A 20,100-nucleotide genomic window follows, 5' to 3' on the forward strand; every position below is an offset into this window, starting at 1 on the left:
GCCCTGAGCGGGGACCGCATGCGGTCGCTCCCAATCAGCGGGGCTTTCTCCCTCCCAGAACTGCAGTTCTAGGCTTAAAGTCCGGCTTTTGCGTCAATGATCCCGGACTTTAACAGAAAGGCGCGCTGGGGTCGCAAGGGACCCGGCCGCCTGCGGTGCTGTCGTGGCGCCGGTGCGTTAAATGGCACCGGCTGATGGGCCCCATGACGATGCAGCCAGGCCTTGGCCGTTTCCTTAGCCGCCTGTTTTCCTCATAATGTTTTCATGGTGCAAAGCAGCCGGTTGAAGGAGAAGCTCTATACAGGTAATTTTAGGCCTGGAATAGCAAAGAACATGTGTTGAAACAGAAGAAAACACATGGCCTTTAGCCTGGTTTCTAAAACAAGATGTCCTCCGCACGCCATCGTCCATCAGGGCCTCCTCTCCCTCCAGTAACTCTTGAGCTTCTTGGGCAATTTAAGGAAAATTTGCAAAAAATGTTAAGATCCTAGAAATTTTGTGACAAGAGGTGAAGGAGACAGCTAAGGAGACCTCCCTGAGGACTATCACGCTATTCACACCAGAAAATTTATGCGCTGGAGTAGGGAAAAAGCTTCACAAGTTCATGGCAGCAACTATCAGTTACAACTGCAAGAGCAGGTGGCGTTTTCATCTTATCTAAAGCTTTGTTCCTGCAAAGCCCTTTCTTCCTGAACTGGAAAACTTCCCTACATATTCCTGTGACATTCTCTTGACTTTCTTGTCACAATCCAGTTGCTGTTATTTTCTGTTTACTTCCCTGCCTCCTTTGGGGCACTGTAATCCTCTGCGTAGGGAATTCCTTTAAGGCTGTTCCTCTGCCTTTTCTCCAGAGGATTTTGTTGCATGCATTTCAAAGAGCTATTTAAAATTTTGCTCCTGCAGATTGACTGCAGGTTTCCCTTATTGCTAGGCAGAGAACAGCTTTGTTGTTTTGGGGGACTCTGTTTTGAATCAGTTTCTTTCTGCTGCAGTGAACGTTTCGGGGAGCTGGTTAACATCTCCTTTGATGCTGCCTGTCACAGACATGGGCAGAGCCCCAGCAGGGAGTTCTGGCAAAAGCACGAGACCTGAATTCCAGTGGAGACGGCGGCGTCATCTTCACTGACCAGCACCCAAAAGATCGTTCTGCTCTGAACAGGTAGATGGTGTCTGCAGTCTCTCTGCTGCCCTTAGAGCTGTGGTTTGAGGATGGAGATCATCCAGCTGGAGCGATTTAGGGTGCTGACAAGCTGACTTGTGAATCTTGATGCCCCAATTTAAGTTATGGCTGTCTCCAGCTCTCTAGCGGTTGCCACCCTTAGAGCAGAGGCTGAAGACAGAGGCACATACCAACACTGCAGCCAACCCAGTGATGACAGGGCACTGTGCAAGATGCTGGGCTGTGAACTGGGTGGCAAAGGAGCTGGCACACGTTCCCTTCTGCCTCTCCCATAGGTGGGGAGTGGAGGAAGCAGTAATGCTGGAGCCCCAGGTAGCTGTTTGCTCTGTGCGAGGCAGAGTCCTTACAAAAGCTCCCAAGGCTCCAGATGCCATGACAGAAGCACTGGCTGTGGCCTTGTCACTCACACTGAGGTCTGAGCCCAGTGTAGTGAACCTACATTAGGGAAGCGGGTCCGGGCACTAGCAGCAGCATGCCGGGGATTGATAGTCAGCATCGTCACGGCTGAACGGCTGTGGTGTCCTGAGGTGCCCTAAGCTACGAGCTGGGGGTTGTAGTCACAAAGCCGATCGCAATGCGGTTGCTCCCTGTGCTGCCCCAGCCGGAGCGCAGGTGTGGCTTGGCTGTAGTGAGGCCTTATCACTGTGTTCCCCTGTGGGCGGGAACAGGGGAGGAGAAGGAAAGGGAAGAGATTTGGGATTCGCGCTTTCTCCCTCACCTCTAAGTTGTGCAGAAGCACATCGACTCTTCTCACTGTGCAGGACTTGGCTGCCCCTCGCGTGAGTCCAAAGTACTTGGAACAAACCCAGGAATCCGCTGCTGGGCGCAGTAACAGCACAAGAGGAGGCTTTAAGTGGTGTGGGTGCACAGCCAGGAGTCTGAAATCTGTGTCAGGAGTCAAAGCTGTGACAGATCTCAGCAGATCCGAGGGGGCTCCGTTTCCGTGCAAGGCAGAGAGGCAGTAAGTTGGGACTGACAATCTTTTGACAAGGTAACTGGCCCTCCACCCACCCCTGCAAGCTGCTGGACAGGACGTTTTCTGGCACAGGAACAGTACTGATTTGCCTCTTGTCTGTCTGTGTTTTCCTTTCTCGCTGTTCCTCTCTTTCTTTTGGCTGGGTTTCTCAGCTATGTTTGTTATACACAGACTGAATGTCACAAATCCAGAAAATGTCCCTTTCCTTCACTAAATCACTAAAATCATGTGGTTTTACAGCTAGATAATTATTAATTCAGTAAGGAACTAGCAATATTTATATTGCTTTCTAAATAAAAAACAGTTGACAATGCATAAAAATAATAACTCTAGAGTTTTCAGAACTTCTGCAAAGTTGACTTTTTTTAAGATGAAAGGCTCTGCATCTTGGATTCTTTTTCAGGGAGTCTTTTAAAGTTTCCCCCTCTCATTAAATGATGCTTTTTGCTGACCACACATCAAAATGCTGTTTAAAGCATGAGTACTTAAAAACTTTTTGGGGCTTTGCTAGTTTCATTTCATTTCTGGCAACCAGTGTATCCCCAGCATTGATAAACTAGAAAAACTAGAAATATCATTGTACCAAGTAACACAGTGGTCAGCCAGTAACTAATGAAGGATTGCTGGATTAGCTGTGAAGCGTCTTGGTCCCCACTGTCATTTCTGCATTGTCAGTTGTTTTTTTCATTTCATTTACGGAAGTCACAGTTGAAGTGCTTGGGTAGTGTTCAGTGCCTCTCCATTATGGATGGTAACTGAAATGTGATCTACTGGATTAACAGGGTTTGCAAAGAGGGAAGGAATATGAGTCATAGGAAAGCTACCACACCGACAGGACTGAACGCTGCTGGCTGAATGCAGATTCAGGATCTCAACTGCATGATGGTAACTAGACAGCAGGGACCAACAGTGGCAGATGTGGAACTGTCCTCAGCAGTTATTCCAGTTAACAGTTGGAAGCTATTCCTGTGTAAGTGCAAGGCCTGTATTACACACTGCTTTGAAACCACATGGCTAATACTGGGTTTGTATCTGTGTCACTGTAGCATTTCTCAGAGAGATAATCAGTAAATAACCTTGGAAGAGACTGTTATGGTTCTTGCTGCTGTGCATTTTCTGCTGAAGGTCCCGAGTGCTATGTTCCTGCGGGCTCCCCTGAGAAGATCTCTCCAACTTTGTAGCCAGGGCTATCCAGTTTGCACCTCTCAGAACTCTAAGAATTATGAAGCCATTAAACAACAGTATAGACCAGAGGTGCCAGAGTATTTCAACTTTGCAAAGGATGTGCTGGACAGATGGACTGAAATGGAAAAGGTAACAATTATTTGACTTCTGTGGTGCTAACATACTTCATGCTGGATATCAGTACCAATCCAATAAGCAAGACACTGGAGTTGTGTTCTGATTATGACCTGGTGATCTCGTGCTATTTGAGCTTGAAGTTCCCATGTGCCGCATGGCTGCCCTGTGCATGCGTCAAATAGTTCCTTCCTTTAATCAGTAACTCCAGTGAGAGTGTGAGTCTGAATAAATATGTGTATAGTGAATGAGTCCATGGACTGGACCGCTCTAAATCTGGCACCAGTTCACCCATCTGCCTTGACTTGCACGCTACCTGGATGTGCTGGGCAATCACTTGACTTCCCTGTGTCTCACCGCCTACCCGTAAAATGAATAATATGGTGTAATGTCAAACCTCACCTTCTATCCCAAATGTGAAGTCTTTGCATCAGGGACTTTGAACATAAAAATCTGGATGACTGTGACCCCCAAAATAGACATGAGGTCTATGCAAGGAAAGGGAATATAGAAAAACCATGAAGTCTTTCGCCTTTGTTACTATGTAGGTCTGGTCTCTATAGATGTATGACTGGTTTTGCAGGCTCAGGTTGTTCATGATGAGGGGCTAAACCCATTTACGTCCAAATTGCCAGCAGGAGCAAAGCAGTGGTATAACCCCTCTGACACAAGGTAAGCAATTTTTGCAGGAGAAACAGATTTTGGCAGGCTGTAAACAAAAGGAGCACAGAACAGCCTCTGGAGAAGAGGCTTTGCTCTCCAAAGTGCACAGTTAAAATCTGTTCCCCTGAAAAATAACCTCAGTGTTATTATACCTTCAAACTGATAATAAGGTGCCATGTTCTTACTGCCCAGTGAGTTTTTCACTGACTTATGCAGTGCTACGACTAAGTTCATTTGGCCCCCTTCAGAGCACATTGTATACAAACATTTTAATTCACTTTTCACACGTCATTTAGGTGAGACATTGATCAAAGGTCACATTGTGTGGGCCTATGGTTTTGAACCTTTTTTTTAATTTTAGAAGCACTGAATAGACCCAATTCCAGGTGAAGCTGGAAATGAGCTCTGAGGGCTCAGAAAACTATCTGAGGCACAACTCAGAGGTACCCACATTCATCAGCTGCTTCACTGGCACAGCCTGAACCAGAAGGCTTTTTCTTTCTCGGGGCTGATTACAGTACAACCTCTTCAGGGTGTAACACAATGAGCTCAGAAGGGGAATATAAATTTATATTTCTAAAATTGAATTTATGGGCTATTCTTTCTGAAGGAGAAATTTTTTTGCCTTATTTTGAATCAGAGGCAAATTCCGGTTGCATCCCCAGGTTTATTCAGCATTCAATAAATGATGAATGTTTTTCTTCCTCAGGCTTAAGTTAAAGGCAACATGTTTCTTAAATGAAGCATTTGCACTGTGCCCTGTTGTCCTATAGGAGGGAAAAAAGCCTAAAAACCCTGCATTGTGGTGGGTAAATGGTGACGGAGAAGAAGTGAGGTGGAGCTTTGAAGAGCTGGGAGTCCTGTCCAGGAAAGTGGCTAACATACTGTCTGATGCCTGTGGTCTGCAACGGGGAGATAGAGTTATTCTGATTCTGCCCAGGATCCCGGAGTGGTGGCTGGTGAATGTGGCTTGCATGCGAACAGGTTAGTAAAAGCATAGAAATTATTTATAGATACAGATGTTGTCACATAAATCAATCAATCATTGCTATTTAATATACTCAGAACTACAAACATGCTAATGGGGATGAACATCACTGCCATGCTGGTCAAGAACATCCTTCATGCCAAGTTTTGTCTTCATGGTACTTTTAGAACTTTTTGAGCATGTTCTAGCTGTTAAGGAAATTCTGGGAGTCTCTGTACCTCTGTCATTCTCCTCTTTCCAGCACTTGTGGTGCATCGCAAATGCACCCTCTTATTAACTTGCAATGAAATTAGCACATACTTACCCAAGTGTTTCACATGTTCCCCTGTGGGCTATGTTAAATACTCGGCTTCCCAGTATTTACAGCCCGGAATGTCTGAGTGCCTCACGAACACTAGCAGCGTACCCTGTGAGGACGGCTACATCTGTATTTACTGTATTTACTAGTGAAGAATACAAATCCAGAGAGATGGCATGTCCCAGTGGAAATGCTTTCAGCTCAAAGAAAGTCCTTCTGTTGATTTCTTTTGCTGTCCTGTGTTGAGCCTAGTATTTTCTAACTTGCTTTGATCCTCCCATAGAATTTAATCCATTAAAAAGAACAGTATATTTACAAATGCAGATCTAAATCCTGCTTTTAGCTCAGACTTGTCCTACTAATAAGCACAAGGTAAGCTGAAGACTGTTTACAGGTACAAGTATTGTTCTTAAATATTGAGAATATTCTCCTTTAGGAACTGTCCTGATTCCTGGCACACAGCAGCTGACAGCAAAGGACATTCTCCATCGACTACAGAAATCAAAGGCAAAGTGTATTATCACTGATGATTCTGTGGCACCAGCTGTAGACTCAGTTGGGCCTGAATGCCAGTCTCTGAAATTCAAGCTGCTTATGTCAGAGGGCCACAGAGAAGGATGGCTGAACTTTAAAGAGCTCCTGAAGTGAGTAACCACTACTGTGAAAGTGCCACAGAAACAATGAAAGACAAGCACAGTGATTTGTTGTGAACAGGAAATGCTGGCATGTGCCAAAATATTTTCATCCCTTTAGGACTGCACAGTGGAAAAATATCAGTGTTTATGACACTTTTGATTGCTGCAGAAGTTATTTTAGCCAAACATTTTCAAGAATGTGTAATTCACCCTTTCAAATCACTTTATTCATCATTTTGCATATTTTAAAGACATGCTCCTTCTGATCACCACTGCGTGAACTCAAAGCATCAAGATCCAATGGCCATCTATTTTACCAGTGGAACTACAGGGTCTCCAAAAATGACTGAACATTCCCACAGCAGCTATGGCATTGGCCTCACAGTAAGTGGAAGGTATGGATATCACTTTAAATCACAGATGTATTTCTGTAGCTGGTCAAACAGCAGAAAGAAGGGAAACAGAAGATTTTACCAGAAGCTCTTTGTTTCAATTTTAAAAAACAGCAGTTCTATTAAATCCCAACAGGCCTTTTTCCTGTGCAACAAGGCATAGTTTGAGGTTAGCTGTCTTAGTGTGTATTGCACTTGGCAGTCATATAGAGTTACTAACTTCTTTTTAACATTTCTTTAACTTTTTCTAAACTCTTCATTATGTATAATTAATAGATTTCCCATTTACTGAACATCAGCAGAGAACAAGTTTATGAAGTGTGTACCATAAAAAGGGGGAAAAAACATGGGTCTTCGGCTTCTGAATTCATGTGTGTCTGATTTAGACACAACTCCCACAGGAACAAAATGCTGATAGTTCAGAATATAGGAAAGACTACATAGGCTCATGAGATCTTTAAGTTTATAAAACTGTTGTTTAGAAAATTGGTGTAGCAATGCATTTCATTCTAACTGGCAAAGAGTAACAAAACAGGAGAGACCAAACTAAAAAGTAAGTAAAACAAAAAAAATCCTTATGCCTAAAAAATGATTTAAACAAAACCCCAGCAATCTCATACATATTTATTCAACATCCTGTTTTGAGGCGATATTAGCTTGTCCATCAGTATAATTTTTCTTCGAGAAAAATGCAACATCAGTCTATCCTGATGACATCTTCACTGCACTGTGACTCACTCCTGCTCAGAAGTTCAGTCACTTGCTAATCATCATATAGCCAAGAAAAAACGGTGATGGATTTGCTTCATTGGCACATCTGTTGATATTTTAATATTTGCCCTCTTTCTGCCAGTTAGAGATTGTGAACTCTTTCACTGTGTTACCCAGGTACTGGCTGGACTTGACTTCCTCAGATGTATTTTGGAATACATCAGACACGGGCTGGGCAAAGTCAGGTTGGAGCAGCGTTTTTTCCCCATGGATTCAAGGGGCATGTGTATTTGCACATAAGATGCCACGCTTCAACCCCAGTGTTGTCTTTGAGGTAAGCAAGGAGAGCCCAGCAACAGCACTGTTCTCTCTGGCTGGTCTTCCCTAGATTTTCCCTTCCCCCAGAGCTATGCAGGGGGCAGTATGCTGCACAGTTGTAACCTTCACAGGGAAGTAACCAACTGGTATTTCAGTAGAGAAGGCTGTAAATATAAGCCCCAAAACAAGAGCATCTTTAACATCCCAAAAGTTTCATTCTGTGCTCTTCTGAAAACAGATTTGACTGCCCAAACATGCAAACATTCATTACTAGGCCTAAAAGTGAAGCACACAAGAAATGGGACAGGAATTTGTGGAGCACTTTGGTGTTGTTATTAAAATGAGTGACAATAGCAGATAACTGAGAGTTTTGGTTGCATGTACTGTATAACTCAACGTTAAGGAGTGAAGAGGCAGCAAAGCTAAATTTCTTTAACAAATGGCACCAATGTTATATTCTGTTACATCCTCTGCATGCAACTCTGTGAAAAAAAGACCACCATTATTCATTTTACACAGAATCACTTTATGATCATACCAATGTTACTTTGATGGCTGGAAGTTGTTAGCTAACGTTAGGATACACTGAAGAACACTTTATCAGTCATATACCTACAGAACATCTAAAAAAGTAGCTTTATGGTTTCCTTTGTTTTCTACTTAAGTTGAATTATGAAGAAATTCCGCAAGGGGGAGTGCAGAGCTTTCCAGAGCACAAAGCTTTGGTGTGTTGAACTAACTGTAAAAAGATGTAGATTCTGTTCTGAAGAACCTATTTAAATGTAACTGCTGTATATCGGTGTTGGTGAGTACAAAGCTAACTGCTTTTAGGACACTAACATTTTGTTCATGTGTTTCGTAAGCTAAATACAGAGATCATTACATTATCTCTTGCGATGTAGGTGAGACCTCATGTATTTTGGTAGCGACATCTACTTTTTTTATTCTAACTCTCTAGAGTCTGTCAAGATTTCCCATAACAGTCTTCTGTTCTGCTCCAACTGCCTATCGAATGTTTGTGCAACACAAACTGTCCAGGTAAGCAAAAACAAGGTATCCTTATTGGTGCATTTGGTCAGAACAGTGGACCAGCTGCTCTTCTCACCTTGACTTTACTTCAAATTTACAATGGTGTAACAGCAAATCTAGTCGTGTATTTCTCCACATCTTGAATCTTACATATTAGGAACAAAGCCAGAGCAAAAATTTTAGGGACGGCATAACCATCACAGATTTCACAAATTATAGCAAACTTGCATGAGGCTTTGAAAAGCAGTTTAGTTTATGATATAATAGGATAATAATGATACAATATCATGATTAACATATTTTCCAAAGTGCTTTTATAGTTAGATTCCCCTTCCCTTTGTTTTTCCCCTGCCTTCCCCCAATACCATGATCTACAAGAACAGTGTGTGTCAGTGCAGCTTGGCAACTCTCCTGTGACTTTTTGTTACCATTTTGTTTGAGACCCCAGTTTAGAGTCTAGGGTTAGAAACACTGTATCAATTATTACATTTTAAAATAATGCAGAAGTAAAAGAGCAAGTTTTTTTTTCCTTTTTATTTGCATTTTTGCAGATTTGTTTGTGTTTAACTCCACACTATTGAAATGGAATGTATAGGACTCAGTGAAGATGTTATTTTCATGTGGAAAGGACCCCATGATACAGGAACACGATAATGAAGGGGATATAGCAGATAGATCACTGTGTCTGCTTAACTCTGCCAATTATTTGCTTTCTCTTTCCCACCAAGCTATAAATTCAGAAGCCTGCGGCACTGTGTGAGTGCCGGGGAGCCAATCAACCCTGAAGTGATGGGAGAATGGAAAGAGCACACTGGCCTGGATATTCATGAAGGCTACGGACAGACAGAAACAGTATGTTCAGACACTTTACAGATACAGCAATAAATTCCATTAGGGTTGCCAAGAAAAAGTGATTAAAATGATTATACACAGTCGTGACTTTTAGGGGAAAAGTCAATTATAGTAATCAACAGTGGAAAAATGTAGCTTTTAGAAGTCATAGAATAATCATAACAGTTTCACCCAAAATCCAAGAACTGCTTTTCATTCCAGTGGGCTTTTGAATTGGGAACTAACACAAAAGAAGTATGTTCCTCATTGCTGCATGCCAAATTTTGCTTTAAAACCTTAAAATCTTTACAGCACTGTTACATTACTATTATATTATTTACAGCACTATTTACAGAATTATTTGGAGCTTTGATTCTTAGATCTGGGCGTTCCTGGAAAGGTGCATCAAGAACCGTTCTAGGTCGGCTGGTCTAGAACCATTATAGACTTGACCTACCTAGAACTGTTCTAGGTCAGCCAGTTGAGAACAGCTCTAGACTCATCAACTTAGAACAGTTCTAGACTCATCGACCTAGAACAGTTCTAGGTCAGGTTTGGATGGGTCGTGGGGGTTCTGTGTGAAAGTTCCAGATTTAGGGGATTCCTGGAAAGGTCAGTGCACCTAGAATCATTGCAGGTAGGCATTTTTGTGGGGGGTAGGTGGCCTGTGAGTCTAGAACCGTTCTAGGTCGATGAGTCTAGAACAGTTCACGACTGGCCGACCTAGAACAGTTCTAGATTGGGTCTAGAACTGGTCTGGAACCATTCTAGATCAGCAGGGGGGTCTAGTGACATTCCAGGTTGAGGTTCCCTGGAAAAGGTTCCAGACCAGGGCATTCCTGGAAATGTTCTAGGTCGGTGAGGCTAGAACCATTCTAGGTTCATGAGCCTAGAATAGTTCTCAGTCAGGGGCTCCCTAGGAAGGTTCTAGATCAGGTGATTCCTTGAAAGGAATGGCAATGGCAAAATTCCTGGAAAAGGTTCTAGGTCTGGAGATTCCTAGACAGGTTCTAGATTGGGGGATTCCTGGAAAAGTTGTCATTTATTTCTAGAAGTAATCATTGGATATGCGATTATAATGAAGACTTAATTAGCATTTCTCACAGAGATCATATTCTACCTTTATTTATTAGCTGAGCATTTTAAACTTAAGCTGAAGACTGAATATACAAATCACAGTTTTTTGTGTGTTTTTTTTTTAAACCACTTGTTACAGGTGCTGATCTGTGGAAACTTTAAGGGAATGAAAATTAAGCCTGGCTCTATGGGAAAGCCGTCCCCAGGTTATGACGTCAAGGTAACATACCTCTGGTGGCACTATGGATAAGAAGCAGCTCGCTCTCTATCGCGCTCTCTTTGCCTAACTTTGTCAGAAGAGGTTTGAAAGCTCTAATGCAGTTGTAGTTGTACCATGTACCATCATTTAACAGTGAATGAAAAAAATACATGTGTTTGTTAGTGCCCTGAACTGAGGATGCAGAATAAGCGATTGGCCCACTCTGTTGCACCATCCTCACCAGGATTACAGAGGTGACAACCTTCTGCTGACAATTAGATATCGAACCTTTAGATAATGACTGGCATTAAATTGCTTAGTTAAGAAAGAGCAGGACTGAATGTTGTTTCACGGTGAGAACAGAACTGCTGAGGCAGATACTAGCACCAGATCAATTTGTAAAATTGGAAGGATTTTAGTATCTTTCTGTTCTTAAATTTTCCCACCACATTACTTATCTTCCTCTCTGGTGGGTCTTACTAGCGTAATTTCCTGTTTGCATAGTGCTTGGAATTCCTCAGAGAAAAGACATGATGCAAAGTACACTGGATTACTAGTATTCTTACAAAGCAGTTGTCAGGGTAAGCCCCCCCCCCCCAAAATTGTTTTCCAATGAAGAAAAATATTTCAGTTAAGTATTTTAAACGAGCACCAAGATTCTAAACTTTAATTTAATGTTATGTCATGTCATTTGGTTCCAAGATAATAAAATGGTATTTTGTTTGTTTTTAGATTATAGATGAAAACAGTAATATTCTGCCTCCTGGAAAAGAAGGAGATATTGCCATCAGAGTAAAACCTACAAGACCATTTTGTCTTTTCACTTGCTATACTGTAAGGACACTCCTGCGGTTAAATTATATGCCCTGTTAAATATCCGTCATGAGGAACCCAACGCCTCATTTCATTCACAAAGACTCTGCTTCCTGGCTTGAAAAACCTGTGGGGAGGGGACAGGAGTTTTCATTCCTTCCTGCAGATGCTGTTCTACTTGCACAGAGACTGTCCTACCTGGCAAGGGGAGATCCACTTTCTTTCAATAGTTATTTCTTTTATATAAAGTAAAAGGCTTGAAAGACCACCCCCACCCCCCCAGTCCCATAATACTTCATGGCTAGGAGAAGTAGGAGTGAGTCCTCCATTCCAATCCTTTCCCTGAATTAGGGCAGACTTGGGCTCTGTGAAGTGTTTGTTTCATGCACGGCAGAATTTTTTTTCCTTTTTTTGTAAGAATTTTAGTTTCAGTCCAACAGCCAGGAAAAAACAAATGCATAGTGCTTTTAGTTCCGACAACTAGAAACCTTATTAAATTTTATGAGTGGTATCAACCTATAGTCAGGTTTTTCAAGTAGTACTAAGCGTGTGTATGCTGCCTAGATAACCTCTTCCAGGAGTCAGCTGCATTTGCTATATAAAGAGCACTTACTTATTAATTAGGCTGTGCTGATCCTAAACTTGTCATTGGGATGAAAAATATCAGGATAGGAGGTGCTAAAAATACAAAGGAAAAAAAAAAAATGGGATAATCACCTAAAAGCAAATTCTCAGTACCATTTGCTTGCATATTTCTTGCAGCCTTCAGAGGTTCCTAAAGCCATAAGATATTATTATTAAAACTTGAAGTCCCAATTAGTAAAATGTACTCATTTATCACAATTTATGATTTTTATTTCTAGTTTTGTAGCTTAGTAATGTTGAATTAATAATTCCCCATTATTAATTTCCTGTATTACAACTCCCTTGAATTTAATGCACATGACCATATGTGCCAGTCTAAGTTGACTGTACTATAACTAACTTAAATACTGAATATGCTAGAATACAATTTTCATTTATTTTCAGGCAGTTTTGTATGTGAAATGCAATTTAATGTTTCCTAGGATGATCCAGAGAAAACTGAGGCAACAATACGTGGGAAGTTTTACGTCACTGGAGACAGGGGGTTTATGGATGAAGAAGGATACTTCTGGTTTGTTGGAAGAGCTGATGATGTCATCAATTCTGCAGGGTAATTTAACGCTGGTAAACAAGACATCATTAAACTTGAATAATACTGGTGATTCAGCCATGACATTGTGTTATCAAACATAACTAACCCCCTTTCTTCCACTTTAAAGATATCGCATTGGACCATTTGAAGTAGAAAGTGCCCTAATAGAGCATCCTGCAGTGGTGGAAGCAGCAGTTGTCAGCAGTCCGGACCCCATCAGAGGAGAGGTAAACAAGTTAAACACACTTATTGTCTCATATATAGCTTGTGCACGGCAGAGCTAATAAACCCCAACTCCCAATGGATTTGTCTAGCCGTTGGATGAATTTTTAAACTAAATTTAAATCAGTATTTGCACCCTATAAGACACTGGAGATTCCACACAGGAGCAGACCATCCAAGATGGTTGCCCCATAGCCAATAAGACAGAAGTACCATGCAAAACTTCTCCTGTCACTAAAATACTTAAAGTCCTTGGTAAGTATTGAGCATGCATAAACTGCCTCCACAGTCCAGACAAATACTGAGCACACACAGACTTTGAGAAAACTATCTGCCCTATACATTAGTTATTCTGCAGTTTGTCAGCAACTGTTTTGTTTAAAAAAATCAACATCTTAGTGTTGTGTTATTTCATCAGCATTTGAACCCCCGCTCCCTTATTTTTTTTAAGGTAGTGAAAGCCTTTGTTGTTTTAACATCCAACTATGTTTCACATGATCCGGAAAAATTGATGAATGAGCTACAGGACCACGTTAGGAAAGTTACTGCTCCATACAAGTATCCTAGGAAGGTGAGTGCTTAAACACACAACTATTTTAAGTAATTATTCATCACCATAAGTGAGTTGGCATTAACTACCATATGACTCTCAAATATATGCCACTGAGGTTAAGAAAAAGTCAAACTTTAAGTAAATATCTTATTTTTTATTGCAATTTCCTCCCTTTCCCAATAGATGGAGTTTGTTCAACAGCTGCCAAAAACTATTAGTGGGAAGATCAGAAGAAATGAACTTCGACAGAAGGAGTGGAGAAAAGTTTAGAATTACTTGCTGCTTTTTTATAATATCTTTTACAAAGTAAGATACTGCTGATTTACACTGTAAAGTAAAAGACATTATATTATGGCCTTCTTAGTTTAGGTTTTCACAAATTCTTGTCTGAGTCCCAGCCTTTGGCTGTCCCACATGCTACAGTAATAGCCCATAGCAAGAAAAGAGGCAGACTGGTACAAATGAAATGGGAAACTAACACAGACTAAAGTGCCACAGTTGGTCCACATTAAATAAAATGCCTACAATGGTTTATTAAGTTTATCTTTATTGTTACTTAATTTAAATAAAACAGGAAAAGTTTGAGAGCACTGGTGTTTAAAGAATCACTTTTCAGAAGTGCAACAACTCAGATACATTTTTAAAAGTTACAGCTCAATACAAGTATGTTTAGAAAAATGAGTATAAATAAAATCTGTATCATTACAGTGATGTTTAAAGACTGGACTAGTAAAGAGTTTAAAATACATGATAAAGTAGAAATGTAAGATATTTAATGCCAGCTGTTCATGCTTTAATTTTAGCACTTGCAGCTTGATCAGTTCTCTCACTTCATTAATGAGATAGTTTATGATATATGGGTACTCCGTATGCTTGAGCAATTTCCACTTTTATCTACTTTAACCAAGCATGTCATTTTTGTCCCATTCTCAGAATGCATAGCTAAGATCATTTGACCATCCTGATTATAGTAAGCAGGAAAAAATAATTGAGTTTAAGATTTGGACAAAAAAACATCAATTTTCAAGTTCTCATAGAGGGTCTAAGACACAAATACTTCTTGTTGGAAGAATTTCCTGAAGTATTGGAAGAAGTTCCAAGAGAGGTTAAAGTATCTTCATTCACAGTGAGAACGTTAGAAGATTTCTCTTTTAGAAATGCATATTCCCACTTGAAGTATCCACAGCCTTTCTTATTACCTTCATGCTTACCAACAGGACAACAAAAAAATGCTCTGCCATGATTTGGACCAGTATTTGATACATACAATCTTTTAGCTCTTCGACCACAATTACACAGAGGGGGGGTTGGTTTTTCATTTTTCGCAGCTCTTGCAGATTGATTCAAATTGACTGTGGAGTTCAGAATGGCAGGAGACGCCCTGGACAAGTTTGAACTTCTTAAAGGTAAGGAATGATTAAAAGATGCAGTCTTCTCTTTATATATAGCAAAGGACTGCTTTTTTGCTGGTGGGAACATTTTTGGACTTGTTGGCTTTCTTTTAGGAGCCTCAGAAGAAGTGGAATCATTTCCAGTTAATGCTGAGTGTGATGAAGTAGCATTTACCTTTGCAGATGGTAACTTAAAAGCAGAAAAATTTGAAGTCTGCCTTTGGACCATTCCTACATTATAGATCGTAGTATCAGGACTTTTGTAAACGATAGACTTCTGAGGCTCCACAGGTACCACAGTTTTCCCCAAACTTTGAAGATCTGAACTCATCACAACTGATATTCTAGAAATTGTTGTTTCTTCAGACACTGTTAAAATATCTGTACTTGAGTCATCTTTAAATTGAACACAATCTGAATTTTGTTCATACTGTGATTCTGGTATTAAAGCTACATCTTCCCAGTCAGTCAGCAGAGATAAACAATCAGAACTAGTACTAATATCCTCATCAGAGATATTAACTGAGGAGATGGTAGTGGAGACGAGCACTAGTCCTGACCCCTGTACTGGAGAGCTATATTTGGCAGTACTCATCAGATGCCCGTTGTTGAGCCCTTTCCGAATGCCTGTATGGTGAGACAGCTGTGGCTGTCCAAGAGGAAGAGGAAATCTGTCAGCAGATGCTGTTAAAGAGCTTTGGGCTTGATCATGTAAGTCAGTCCTTGAGCTGCTGCTAGATACAACATGGATGTCTGCAGAGGAATTGATGGTACTTCTCTCCTGTTGTTCTTCCATTTGTACATTGGAATTTTTCATAACCCTGGTAGTACTGTTGTGGTTTTCCTCAGCTGGAGAGCTTATGTTGCAAGTTGTATCTCTAGATGTTTCAGGTCTGCTATTACTTCCCAGTGGAGGCTTGTCAGTGAAGTTTATACTCAGTGTTCTGGAAATCAGGTTCTCCTTTGGATGTGCCTGGGGAGTCCACAAACAAATGGAGATTTGGAGAAATGAATGTCCAGAAGTAGAAATCAAGGTAAATTAATAAGCATATTAGCCTAATGGTGTTCTGTTCAATTCATAGTCAAGATGCTGGGTTGTTTATTTGAATAGCTCATCTTTCATCTGTATGCCAGGTTCTGAAGGAAGTAGAAGGGAATATGTGAAAAAGTTACTAACCTTATCCAAAGATTTAGTAACCTTCAGCATACATCCATCACAAATCATCCTCCAAGCAAGACGGGCAGTATTCCGAGAATCATCCAACCCTTTGAAAGAATGGTTATATTAATAGTCTTCCTTTTAAACTACTACTGGGGATATTTATTATTAATGGAAAAAGGGCATTCAGGTAAGACTTACATAAATGAAAGGGATTCACAGAACTCTGACACATGGTTTTCTAGAGAACAGTTCAGAAAAGGACAGTGGCAGTAAAATTCCCTTTGCTGAACATCTAATGGTCATCTAACCAGAGTTTAATATATGTTCATGACTACTAAAATCCTTGTTTTATCACTTATATCAAATTCATTTTGTGCTCTTACACTAATAAGCTGTCCAGAGCTATCCAGTAAGATTGAGTTTCCTTGATTCTTCCTCAATTTCCTTATTCTTCCCCCACTGTTTTTTCTTTTGCACCCTAATAATTTAATGTTTGGCCATGTTGTGCAACATACACTTAAAAGTACTAGGCCAGATTTCAGAAGAAAAAGCATAAACTTAGAGATGACAAACTCTAATCTCTGAAGCATCTAGCCTTTCTTATTTTGATGTTTTTATTGAACAGAGCATTACATAACTTGAAAAAGTTACAGTAGCTATTTAGCTTTATTATATATATATATATATATATATATATATATATATATATAAAAAAAGATGAGGATCATCATATCATACTCACCAGAATGCTCCCGTCCTGCAAAAGCCATCCCCAAATCCTGCAAAGCACCTTTTAGCCCTTTAGGCTTCCTATTATAGAATAACTAAGAAAAAAAATGCGGGTGATTAATATACAGCATTTCATAGCCTCTTCACAATGAAGTAAAGCCATTTCAGAAGTACCACCTCACGAATAATAAGTCTCACAAAGTCATTGTGCAAGTCAGGTGCCTTTATTTTACAGTTGGGGTAAGTAAGCATAAGAGTAACTAACTTACCCTTTAACAGATCAGTATGGAAAGAACGATGAATCCCCTTCTCTCAGTCTTAAACTAATCCATTCCATCTTAGCCCTGTAACCATTCAGTTGAACTTTATGGCTGACTGAACTGAATAGCCTTGAAGAATACAACTATAAATAATATCTTGGCAATATTATTTTATATTATATTATGGCGACTGTTGTATATTGCAAAAGCATGGGCGTTAATACATTTGGCCCAGGTGTAAATGCCTTTCAAATGAGAAACAACATATTGCTACTCAATCCAGGTATCTCGTTGGACCACAAGAGAGGGCAATATTCACACTGTTTATTTTTAGAGACCTAATTCTGCTGCCTAAGTTAGGAGCCTAAGTGCCAGGAGTCAGTGGACAGGTAGACTCCTGGATCATTTTGAAGTTCCCCTGACTACACAGGGGAACCCAGGTGCTGTTAGCCCCTACATTAGAACTCTAAAGATCCAAATACCTCTCAAAACATGCATGTTGCAATGTTAAATGAGGACTACATAATACACATTCATTTTTTCAATATACATTCACATTCATGTAAAATATATATTCATTTTTTCAGTATTACTCATGCTGTTCAGAATACACTTACTAGGCAAAGCCCGGTTCACACGCTGGGGCCATAACTACTCTCTAAAAAGATAAGGATTACTATCTTCTACACAGCAAAAGGGCAGTAACGAGAGCATGAAAAAACAGGGAAGTTAAAGCAGCAAGCAGAGCAAAAAATTTCAGAAAAGGAAAAGCAGCTGGAAAAAATTCTCCTAGGATTATCACTTATATAGTGTCATTTAATCAAACACCACCACTTACCAAGTCGTTTTCCTAGAATTAAGATCTGTATTAAAATTCACGTAGTTCTAGGCCAGGGACTGTGACACTGAGTGATAGTAACATACATGGAAAGAAAACAAGTGGCTAACTAGTCACTCGAATATACAATATTTGTTTCTAACTTTAGATACAATTAGTATTGAGGTGATAATATGGGTATAAATGTTTCACAGTACTGATTTTCTCACTCTGTATGTTGCTTTGAGATCAATCCAGGAATTTAAAATGTCAGGTTTTCGCAGCTGCTTCCTTTTACACTCATAGTGCAAACAGACACCCAGGTCCCAGTCTGCACAAAAGAACAAATACAAATAAGCCTTTCATTTTTTAGTCCTGATGATTACCAAACAGGTATTTATTATATCTGAAGAAAGCAGAGGTTACTAAAAACACTAAACAGTTCAGCAAGAAGTAATGCAGCCATTTACAAAATAGGGTATGCAGAATATGAGACACTTGTTTAATTAGGCAGGTAACCAGTAAAGTTACATTCATCACTAAAGAACTGCCTAAACTTGGCTTAAAATCTACATAAAGGGACAGAACATCAACATACTAGTAGCATCCTGTACTGCTGAACAGGAAATACGAGGTAACACGTCCATATCAAAAATTTTCAGGTGAAAAACACTAGGATTGTTTCAGTCAAACATCAGGACAAGTGAGTACCTTATCTTAGTTAACAGTGACCTCATGATAGGTGAAGATCTTAAAGATCTCATTAAATCATTTAAGCCCATAAGAATGTTGACACAATGCACTATATGTAAAGCAGAAAAATGGGGTAAATATTGTAGACCATAGAGACAAAGGTGTAGTGAACAGATCAGAATTTAATATTTTTCATATTTTTAGCCTTATCCCAACATGATATATCCTTAATACCTAATAACAGGATTTTGGACATATGGGTGTAAAAAAAAAAAGTGGAGGGCATCTCACTAGCACCACCAAATGTTCATTTTTCTGTGCATTACTCCACAGTCAAAGCAAAGGAAAATTGTATTTACCTGTCCAAGTAACAAAGGTACATAGTTTTGCTTCTGACGTAGAATGGTTTGGAATATCTGAATTGAATAGAATTTTCTTCTCCTTTTGTATCTTTTGAATCCATTTCAAAAACTGTGATAAGCAAATATTTAGAGGGATCCCTTCATCAACTTGATTCTTTATAAAACAGAACAAGAAGTGTATATAAAGGTGTTAGTACACACTGAAATTAGTTTGAGGCTTACCTCTCAAAGAACGATATGTTAATTGTTCAGCCTCTGATAATGGTTTTTCTGTACATAATCTAGAAAACATTTCTGCTGACTTAAGATCCTAAAAGACTTGAGTGAAATTAAAGGCCTCTTTAAAACGCTACTGTAGGGCGATTATACCTGTGTTATGCCAGTCAGTTCTGTACAGAATTCGGAGAGAATGGGGTGCTCCTGAGGCTGGACATAGGTGTGAAATTCAGATTCAATCTCTCCTGTCGCCGTGTTTAGCAGGACTGCTGGAAATTCAACTATGGCAAAAAAGAAACAAGCAAACAACAGCAACGAAAAAAACCAACAGCCCCACAACAAAACAAAACAAAGCCAGAAGAGCTAAAGCTATTCACAGAAACGTGAGGTCACGTTAATCAGGGGTCGAAACGTCAGGAATTGAAGCACCGCAAGGCACCCCCAGCTCTAGGGCGCCTCTCTCGGGCAGGGGCCCCGCCGGACACTCACTGGTCTCGGGGCGGCGGCGCCCCGCGTCCCGCCAGCACGTCGCCTCCAGGTCGACGACGGTCACGTAGCCGAAGCGCTGCCCCGCGGCCGGGCCGGGCGCCCCCCGCGCGCCGCTCCGCGCTCCCGCGCTGCTCCGCGCCAGCCCCAGCTGCCTGCGGAGGGCGGCGGCGTCGGGACGGGACGGGCCGGCTCGGGGGCCGCTTCACCCGGGCCCGCCGACACCCCCGCCCGGCCCGGTCCGGCTCCCCCCGCCGGGGCCTCGGACGGACGGACGCTCCCCTCCCCCCCGACCCCTCGTCCCGGCCCCCTCAGGGCCTCGCCCCCCGACACCCCCCACCCAGCCCCGCCCCGGCCCCTCCGGGAGCCCCAGCGGGAGAGACCCCGCACCTGGCCAACCGCTTGGTGGCCATGGCGGCCTCCCTCAGCGGCGGGCGGGCGCGCGGCGGCCCCCCAGGCGCGCGGCGGCCATTTCAAACCTGCCGCCGCCGGCTGCGGCCCCGCCCCCAATCCGCCCGCTCGGCGGATCGGCTGCTCTGGCCTGCGCGCGCGGGGTGCCGGCGCGCGCTCGCTGCCGTGCGGAGGGAGGCCGCGCCCGCCGGCGTCAGGCGCAGGTAGTCGCG

The 20,100-nt window shown here is 41.5% G+C and overlaps 2 protein-coding genes across 3 annotated transcripts; one reads left to right on the top strand and one right to left on the bottom strand.

Moving 5' to 3' along the window:
• The first annotated feature begins 113 nt into the window (after positions 1–113).
• LOC106491352 (acyl-coenzyme A synthetase ACSM3, mitochondrial-like) lies at positions 114–13,904 on the top strand. 2 transcript variants are annotated; one of them, XM_013950934.2, is made up of 16 exons: positions 114–304; positions 993–1,159; positions 1,942–2,171; positions 3,203–3,470; positions 4,892–5,102; positions 5,841–6,048; positions 6,291–6,434; positions 7,320–7,476; positions 8,419–8,498; positions 9,218–9,341; positions 10,537–10,617; positions 11,329–11,430; positions 12,477–12,604; positions 12,714–12,813; positions 13,260–13,379; positions 13,545–13,904. In XM_013950934.2, exons 4-16 carry the CDS (start codon positions 3,249–3,251, stop codon positions 13,629–13,631), a joined length of 1,764 nt encoding a protein of 587 aa, XP_013806388.2. In that variant the 5' UTR covers positions 114–304; positions 993–1,159; positions 1,942–2,171; positions 3,203–3,248; the 3' UTR covers positions 13,632–13,904. The 2 variants fall into 2 exon arrangements, with proteins under 2 accessions (XP_013806388.2, XP_013806390.2); XM_013950936.2 differs by lacking the exons at positions 13,260–13,379; positions 13,545–13,904 and having other exon boundaries at positions 12,477–12,618; positions 12,714–12,794.
• On the bottom strand, positions 13,892–19,921 carry ERI2 (ERI1 exoribonuclease family member 2). Its single transcript, XM_067306085.1, has 8 exons — positions 19,868–19,921; positions 19,481–19,632; positions 19,145–19,272; positions 18,773–18,929; positions 17,951–18,051; positions 16,657–16,738; positions 15,930–16,018; positions 13,892–15,725 (listed from the first exon to the last, which is right to left on the bottom strand). Exons 1-8 carry the CDS (start codon positions 19,888–19,890, stop codon positions 14,385–14,387), a joined length of 2,073 nt encoding a protein of 690 aa, XP_067162186.1. The 5' UTR covers positions 19,891–19,921; the 3' UTR covers positions 13,892–14,384.
• Positions 19,922–20,100: the final 179 nt, after the last annotated feature.

The sequence above is a fragment of the Apteryx mantelli genome, chromosome 16 (assembly GCF_036417845.1).
Source record: "Apteryx mantelli isolate bAptMan1 chromosome 16, bAptMan1.hap1, whole genome shotgun sequence".
Classification (NCBI taxonomy): Eukaryota; Metazoa; Chordata; class Aves; order Apterygiformes; family Apterygidae; genus Apteryx; species Apteryx mantelli.